Source organism: Prionailurus viverrinus, chromosome B2 (assembly GCF_022837055.1).
Source record: "Prionailurus viverrinus isolate Anna chromosome B2, UM_Priviv_1.0, whole genome shotgun sequence".
Lineage (NCBI taxonomy): Eukaryota > Metazoa > Chordata > Mammalia > Carnivora > Felidae > Prionailurus > Prionailurus viverrinus.
This window is the reverse complement of record NC_062565.1, coordinates 36,653,506-36,662,701: the sequence shown is the minus strand read 5'-3', so window position 1 is coordinate 36,662,701 and position 9,196 is coordinate 36,653,506. Positions and strand designations below refer to the sequence as shown.

Genomic DNA, 9,196 nt, shown 5'->3' with positions numbered 1-9,196 from the left:
ATATGGTAATTTCAGTTTAACTTTTTGAGGAACCACCAAACAGTTTTCTACAATGGCCATATTATTGTACACTCCTACCATCAATGGATGAAAGTTCCCATTTCCCCACATGCTTGCGAACACTTATTTTCCATTTTTTGATCATCACTGTCCCAGAGGATGTGACTCACTTATCAGCCCTGGGCTCCCAAGGCACATGTGTGAGAGAGAGTCCAGTGGAAGTCTTATCCTATGCCTTTTAGATCTAGCCTGGAGCCAGGAAGCATCACTCCTGCCATATGCTAGTCATCAGAAAAGCAAGTCTCCACAGCCAGCACATGTTCAAGGGGAAGGGCTCCTTGGTATCTTCATGACATTTCTCATCCAGTGCTACTCAAAGTGCCAGCCTGTGGGATGACAAGGTGCTCACACCAGCACACTGCTTCCTCATCAGGAGAGTCTGTTGGCTGACCCAAGCGAGTGCTTAACTATTTAGCCGACTTACATTCAGACCCAAGCTCCTCATCTGGGCCTGTGACACAGGGGAAGAGCTGTGGGGCCTCTCAGGTCTTGCTGGGAACTAAGCCACCATTTCATGCCTTCAACTCTCTCCCAGCCTTTATGGGGCCCTCTTTAGGAAAAAGAATAAAGAATATGACTATAAAGTCAGGCTCAAAGATGAAGAATTAGAAATCACAGCGAATCACCCATTTTTCAAAGTTGACACATACCCAGACATCAAGAATTCTAGAAAACCAACACAATGGTTTCAGTGGCTGTGTTGCGCGTCTATAAGGCTTGGGCTCTGTGCTGTCGGATCACCCTTTGCATGATTTCCTGATGCCATTCAAGAGCAGAAAGATTCCTCAATCTTCCGTCCCTTGATCAAACTTTGAATTACTGATACTTCACATTTCTTTCCTCTTCACAACTCACACTGGCACGGACATAAGTTTTGGGAACTTTTGTCAAATGTGAGGAAACCACCATTAGGTTTCTTCCACGTGTGAGGTGTAGGATTCCAGGGCATGTCAGGAATTCCTAGGCTAATCTTTAACACGCTTTGCACTGCACAAGGCACATGCACTTACAGTTGTATGTGCCGCACAGCCCAGCATGCTCCTAACAAGCGGAGATTTCCATCTTGAGCAGGCATGGATGAGAATCAAGTCTTGTGCTTGTAAATTTACACATCCAATGACTGGAAGAATTTTCCACAGACTAGCCTCTGGCTCCAAACATTTTTTTTTTAAGTTTATTTATTTTGAGAGAGAGAGAGAGAGAGAGAGTGCGAGCGTGTGCGCGAGTGGGAGAGGGGTAGAGAGAGAGAATCCCAAGCAGGCTCCATACCTTCCATGCAGAGCTCAACAAAGGGCTCAAACTCACAAACCATGAGATCATGACCCGGGCCGAAATTAAGAGTCAGATGCTTAACCGACTGAGCCATCCAGGAGCCTCCCAAACATTCCAAATCTTGTCTCCCTTCCGTGCCTCCCCTCCTTCTAGTCAGCGTGGTGATCAGCATGGCCGGCAGCAAACTGTCCTTCTGAAAGCCATCCTTTCTCCCCAGGAAGACCATCAATAACCCAGTAAACACCAAAGTGACAGCAAACCACACAAATACATCCTACCCACTCCAAATATGTCCCCAACTCGACTTCACCTTGGCCAAATCCCCAAAATGCCCACATCACCTCAGCACCACCCAACAGAAGAGGAAGTTGGAGTGGAGAGAGACCAGCTTTAACCAACTGCAGCTACAGAATCTCACCCTTGCAAATTTTAAAAAACCGTGGGCAGAGGCAGATTCACTGCCAAGGCCGGTCATCAGGACTTAGAAGGGGTCTTGGTGAGTGAGGGGCCTAGAGCTAAAACTTCATTTCAGTAGAAGTCCACCTTTAACATCTCCATCAAACCTTTCCTGCTCCTTATCCAATCTCCCTGCACCTGATGACCCTGCTTCCCACTTGCATGAGCGAACAGAACAGACAGCTTCCACCTGCCCGCCTGTGCACTGCGTCTTCTGGGCACCACTCTTGACTTACCCCTGCGTCCTACGCCCCCTACCTCTCCTGCTCTGATGGATCATTCCCTCAGCATAAACAGTACTTCTCTCCTGCCTCCACACCCACTCCATTACTGCTCCCTTCTCTGCTGTAAGTGCAGCAAAACCCTAGTGGGGCTTTCCAGCTTTTTCCCTGGTGGCAGGTCTCTGGCCGCTGGGTGCCCAGGCAGCACCCCCATGGACTCCCTTCTCTTTGAAATTCATCAGGATTCCCCTCTCTCTGGGTCTCCTCCTTCTGCTGGCAGCTTCTTCTCATCTCCCAGGACCTTGCAATACCACAATGTCCCTGGCACAGCCTCAGTCTACCTCCTTTCCTCCCTCAGTGACCAGGCTGGGACCTGAAGTACTGGCTGTGTGCCGAGAACTTACAAATGCTCATCTCTAGTCAGGATGTCTCCACTGAGCCCGCAGCTGTATACCGGGTGTCCCCTCCACATTTCCACCCGGACATCCAGTCTGTGGTGTCCACCCCACCGTGTTCCCACCAGAGTCCTTCATTAATGGCACCTCTGGCCCTTCATTCTGGCCAGAGCCTTGAGGTCCTCCTGTCTCTCACCCACAGCCCATCTGTTGGCATCTCCTGTTTTCACTACTTTCAACCCAAGTTCACAATCTGACTTCTTGCCCCCCGAGTTCTGTGCCACCACCATCCACTGCCTGATATCAAGTAGCCTCCCTGGCCTCCCACTTCCTCCCTTGCACACAGGCAGGGAGACTGTGTCCCCTGTGGCTCAAATCCTTGATGGTCCCCATCTCAGAGAAAAGCCCACAGGCCCTGTGCTTCTTAGCCACCTTTCCCATTTTGTAGCATACATTTATCCTGTTCTTTTGTCCCATCCCCACAGCTGAAGTAGGCACTATTTTTGGTCACCAGTACCTGGAATTGGTGCCAAGCACATTCCAAGGGTTGAATGAGGGTCCCCACAGCCAGGGCTCCGAGCTGGAAGGGCACCCGATGGGGCTCACAAGGTGTACACAAGCTTCTGCCTTTGGGACCTGTGTCCTGGTGACATCCCCTTTCCTTTTGGTCACTGTGTCACATGGAGCAGATCCCTCCCCTCCTAATCTGGGACCCTCTGCTCCCGACCTCCTTCTGCTGCCTGGTGGGCCAAAGACCACAGTTCCCCCTAACCTGGGGGTCAGCTGATTCTGACATCTGACCCTGTGGCTTGCCTGCTCCCAAACCTTCCAAAGCCCTGGCCCCCGCCCCGCCCCCCAACAAATCCACACTCCTCCCCACAACAGCTCAAGCCCTTCCCAGCCCTGGGAGATCAGAACAGGGCTGCCTGGAGATGGTGAGGTAGGGATGGAGTCCTAGGAACCACTGGACCAGCCAGCCTGGCCTCCCAAGTACCTAACAAGGGGTCATGCACAAACCTATTACCCACACGCATGAAACCAGAGACCCCAGTCTGGGGAGCATCTCACTTGCCACTTGCCAACAGCTTAACTGCCCAAACCCATGAGGTCAGCCCCTAAAGCCCAGTGGCTACATGTGAGCCTGGCGGCTACGTGCCCCTTCCCAGCCAGGCCCTCTCTGGCACATCCTAAGGGTGAGCCATCAGTTTTATTTTGTATGTTCTTTGCCGAAGCCCACCAGTCTCCCCAACCTCTTGCTCCTGGCTTGCTATATCCATTTCAAAGTCCTTCCAGTGACTGATCGGAAACACCCTGACATGTAAACCTGGGGAACAGGATGCAAGTCAAGGGAAATGTGAAGTTCCGGGAATGTGCCAGGTGATTCAGGTTATGGGTCACTGGGACAGCACAGCAGAGATCCATGTAAGCCAGGCAGGCCTGGCTAGAATTAACCCCCAGCACACAGAGGGTGCTCAAAGAACAGGGGTAACTTGTCCCAAGGTGTGATTATGAGAAAGCCCGGAGGTAAAAATAAGTCATGGGCTGCGTATTGTGATGCACTAGCCACCTGCATCTTCTAAAACATCTCTGACCAGGAAATCGGCTTTCCACTTGGCATCACCAAGGACCTGAGCTTCTTGAAATCCACTTCTGGGGAATGCTGGACAGGCTGGCTTCTGAAAACCCAGCATCCTGACCTCCCTGGGAGAGCTGGTCCCTTCTGTCAGTTTTTAAACTTAAGGAAAAAAAAAAAAATCAACGTTGCACATGTGTATAGTCCTAGAAATAGAAAATATAAGGCTTGCTGAATTCCCATCCTCCACCCCCACAGAAAACCACTAAACTTCCAGCGTTTTCTTCTGCATTTACCTCCACATTAAAAAAAAATTTTTTTTTTTTACTGTTTATTTTTGAGAGAGAGAGAGAGAGAGAGAGAGAGAGAGAGAGATCAGGGGGAGGGGTAGAGAGAGGGAGACACAGAATCCAAAGCAGTCTCCAGGCTGAGCTGTCAGCAGAGCCCCACACAGAGCTTGAACTCATAAACCAGGAGATCATGACCTGAGCCGGTCAGATGTTCAATCTACTGAGCCACCCAAGCGCCTATACCTCCACATTTCTAAATAACATGCTCACATTGCTCTCTTGACTTTCCAGTTTACACATTATTTAACTTCCCACTAAGGACGATGAGAACGTAGCCCCATTATACTCTATACATACGCATGCACGTACTCTGGTCTCCGAAGAGTTCTGTCACCAGTTTTTGCCAGAGCAACATTCATCATTATTTATAACAATCACAGCTGAGTCATGTAAGGTCTCTGGGCTCCTCTTAATATTTTTTGTGTGTCATTAATAAATGATCTATTTTAATTTGCTTACTTTTCTATGAGATTCATGCCCAAACCCTGGGACAGAGGCATGGATCAAGTGTGGACCCTCTGAGACCCATGAGACTCTCACTGCCCACACCACCCACAGCTGGCTGCATCCCCCGTGACATCCCTTCCCAGTCCTCTCCTGAGTTTCCAGGCCTCCACGTTTTTCTCTTCTTATTCCTCTTCTTCTGGAGCCCTCCTTTAGGCAGGTTTGAGAATGGCTGTAAAGGAGATACGTTTTTGAGACAGCTGCAGAATTTTCCCGGGTATTTCTGTTGCTCTGCTGACTGCTGGGGTGCTCTCAGTTCGCTCCTTCTTTGGAGCCAGAGGGCTCTCTCAGTTTGCCTTGAGGACCACGTCCCACCCCCAATCTGCCTGCGGGGTGGGGGTGGGCTTCCTGCTCCTGTTCCTTGCTGTGGCTTCTTTCCAGAGCCATCTCTTTTGGCTGTGGGCTCCTGCTGGCAGAAACAAAACCTCCCAGATCAACAGGAGGTGCTAACCAGGGACAGAGGTGCATTTAGCGGGTTCCAAGGCCACCACACTCCTGTGCTCTTTGCACACATCTGCCTGTTCCCCTCCACCATACACCTCTAATTTCCTTTTAGGATTTCTCATCATCTGCATGGCAACTGTGTGGTCAAATATTCTGCCCTAAAGGTGGGAAGGAGGGATGCTACTCTTCTGCCACATTTTCAAACACATGAAGACGTATCGAATGCCTCCTCCACACCAGAGTTGGATCCGGGTCTCTGAGATGCTGCCCCTCCCCGCCCCCCAGGACCCAGGCACCCCTAAGGCAGGCACAACTGAGGGACTCCCTCAGGGCTGGTGTTTATTTCTTCCTATCTCCCCTACATGGGTGACCTCCTTGCTGCCAGCAAAGACTTGGCCCAGCAGGCACACCTTCATCCAGGGTCAGCCCGGGGGCCTCCCAAGGCACAACCCGCCAACAGAAACAAGGAGAGCAACTGTTTAGCCTGGACGTGTGTGACCCCCCCCCCCGCTCCCCCCGCGGAGAGAATGGAGGGGACGCTGCACACAAGAGCCACCTCCTCCCTCATCTCTTCCTAGCTCCGGCCAGGGAGACACTGTACCGTTTTTCTGGTTATACAGGTAGCACTTTGGAGAACTGGCGAAACAGAGAAATCCAAACTTTCATACGATTGGTTTAATTTTTTTTCAGCAGGAGAAAAAAGAATAAAGTTACAAGATTCTTTTAATATTTTCACAATGTTAAAACTAAAACTGAGCTCTAGGCTATGTGTGTAAGTAAATCTAAAACACAAAAGGGTTAAATAAGATCTTCTCTTTTAAAGATACAAGAATTTAAGCTTTCCTTACATTTAACAAACTTCACAGAACAGATACTGCAGGGGAACAAGCCCTCCCCCCACCCCCAGCTCTACCATCAGGAAGTGAACATGGGCTGCGAGCCCTGTGTGCCACCAGGCTCCCCAGAGAGCCTACCTCCCATCCCTGCCTCGAAGCAGCAGCGGTGGGGCCTGAGGAGGGCCGGAAGGGCGCGTGGGTGGCCTCTTCGGGATCAGAGCTTGGCGGGGGGGCCTAGGCGGCCGCCTCACTGAGGATGGCCATGTACTGGCCAGAGGGCCGTGGCTTGACAACAGTGGTAAACGCGGGCAGACCTGGCCCCTCTGCCCTGGGCTGCCTTAGAGCAAGACACCAGTCTGGGTCCTGAAGCAAGAATAAGGCTGGAGATTTTGCAGCGGATTCCACTCTGGTGGGGGTGGGATGGAAGGAAGAGGCTGGGAAGAGCATGATTTCCTATTTCAGTATTCCGGATCAAAACCACTTGTAGTTGCAAGGTGTGTAGCTGTGAACTGCAGACAGAGTTGAGCTGCTTGTTGTGGTATAAAAGGGAAAGTTTGCTGGGTTAACTATTCCAGTAGCCTGTGTGTGAGCAGATCCAAGCCGCCTCTGCAGGAGCCTCCGACTCTCACCAGCCTGGACCAGATGGGGTCTCTGGGCCACTCAACCCTGTTCAGGCTTAAGACAGGAATCTTAATCCTGTCCACCCTCCCCGCCCCCACCCGACCGGTGATGATTCCCTAACACGGGCAAACAGGCCCAGAGCCACCCTCCCCACCTGGCCTGAGCTATCGTGGCTACTGACTCCTTTCTGCCCGCATGAAGAGGGACAGGCTGATAAATGTGCCCTCCCACCCCACTGCCAGAGCAAAGGTCTCTCAGAGCCAGGCCGGGCCAAGAACCACTGTTCTAGACAGATCAACCCACAGCTCCTCTGGCGTATGCTGCCTGCCCGTCCTAAACCTATGTGGTAGAGGTTGTCCCTGGACTACAGAGCTGCACAGACACAAGGGGCGAGGCCATGGCACCATCCTCTCGGCCCACAGAGGGCTGAGTGGGTGCCACTGGAAGGGGCAGAGTCTGCGGACAGCAGCTTCCCAGACGCTCCCCAGCCCTCCTACTGATTCCCGTTGGCCATGAAATGTCTTTTTAAAAAATCCCAATATAGAAATATAGCTGCAGAGGCCAGTTTGTAGATCCCAGCCGCAGCTGCTGTGCTGTAATTAGCCTTATTTGATCAATTGCCAGATCCCTGCACTTGGCAAATGGCAAACCAGAGCCAGTGGGGTCAGGGTGCGCCCTGGCTGCTTCTCACGACCGTGGGTCCTGTGTAGAAAAGATGGGTCTTGTACATGGACTAGTCTTGAATGGAACTAATTTTCAAAGTGAGGTTATTGTTTCTCTTCTCCTGTGATGAGAGAGTTTTTTCATAGCAAGTCAGGTAAAAAAATTTTCCTAAGAACCTGCCCCCCCACCCCCATTTCCAGCTCTGTGGGAGAGCAAAGCCACCACCCAGCCCAGCCACGTGGCCAATCTCAACAGCCTCCTGTGGCCAAGGCACGCGTGGCCATCAGGTATCCTGGCTACTGGGACTAAGGATAAGTGAAGAGGTGAAAGGCCGAACATTAACCAGAGTTTCTGGCAAAGCCATGTGCGTCATGGGAACTGTAACACCAGCTTCTACTCCTCTATTAACTCAGAGTCTCCGTCTGGAACACTTTCCGCTTAAGGCTTTTTATAAGTTTGACTCCAGCAGTGACAGGTATGTGTTGTTTTAAATCCACTAGCCATGCTCAAAAAAAAATATTCTTCACGTTTTAATTTTATACAATGGCTAGCAGGCACCTTAGTAACCAGCCAGAAATCAATTTCAACCACCATCAACCCCTAAACTACAGTACCAGGATGGCTGGCTAAAGAAAGGAAACGGACTGGCTGTAGTCTGACGCGTGCCCAGTACAAGGTGTCTGGCTGACTTTGTCCTAAATAAGGCTAACATTAGTGAACTAAGAACAGCGTCATGTGGCGGCCATGCCTGGCCTTCAGGAGCACCCCTCCCCAATGCGCTGGCAGGAGCGCCCCACTTTCCGGTCCAGTTTCACCATTTTCATGATGGCTTCCTCTCGGCCGCGGCCCATGTGGTCAAACGTACAGTCATGCTGCTCGGGGAGGCGATGTAACATACAGAACACATAACCTGCAACAGTAGGAGAAGCAAAGAAAACAGACTGTTAGGTGGGCCTCCAAATGTCCAAACCCCAGCTTTCGTTCTGGCCTGGAGGATGGAGGGGCATCTCAGTGAGCAGACAGTGGCGCACAGCAGGCACTCCTGCCACCGGAGAGAGTTTACACAGCAGCCGCCTGGGAGGAAGGGGCCTTTACCACAGCTCCTCCTCCAGGACCTCAGAAGGCCAGAGACTTCTCAGCTGCTGCAGTGAGACACGCCGCCCCCTTCCCGGTGGGGGTGGGGGGGTCTGAGCCCCTCCCTCCCCACCAAACAGGGGGGAGGGGAGAAAGCTGCCAGCTCAGCACCTTCCCAGCTTGGGCAAACTGTAACAGCCACAGGACACCCACCATTTCTAAGAGGCAGAGACGGAGCAGAAATGATTATGGCTTAAATTACATCCTGTACAGTGAGGGCTTAGGGGGGACAGTGGGTGTGATCAAACCACAGCCCACAAGTGAGCGGAGACTCTCAAAGAAAAGGGGATTATTTCGAGTGCCAGAAAAGGTATTACATATAAATAGGGGAAAGAACAGAAATGTTGAGCTCTAATCGCCATCCATCTCAAAGGAGCCTGAGGCTTCTAACTCCACCTGGTAGGTAGGAGGCTACAGGATTGCTCCCTCTTCCTGGAGCAGAGAAATCAAGGGAAACACTGATGAGCCTGGCAGAACAAAGGACTGAGGAGAGGCCAACAGAGCAAGGAGATGGTGCAGGTGAAGGCCCTCTGGTAGGAAATAAGAGGTGGCCCTCAGGCAGTCAGCAGGAGGCTCAAAGGACAAAGGTAACACAGAGCTGCCAAGGATGTGGCCTGTTCCCTCCCCATTCTGCTCCATTTCTAGAACTGCTGATGTCCCCAAGGTC

The 9,196-nt window shown here is 51.5% G+C and overlaps 1 protein-coding gene across 1 annotated transcript in view; it reads right to left on the bottom strand.

Annotated features, from left to right (window-relative positions):
• Positions 1-5,935: 5,935 nt before the first annotated feature.
• The window catches only part of ZFAND3 (zinc finger AN1-type containing 3), a 328,034-nt gene continuing 324,773 nt past the window's right edge, over positions 5,936-9,196 (bottom strand). The window contains exon 7 of the mRNA XM_047858007.1: positions 5,936-8,305. Within this exon, the coding sequence (XP_047713963.1) occupies positions 8,151-8,305 (155 nt within the window). The 3' untranslated portion in view covers positions 5,936-8,150. The remainder of the gene's footprint in view (positions 8,306-9,196) is intronic.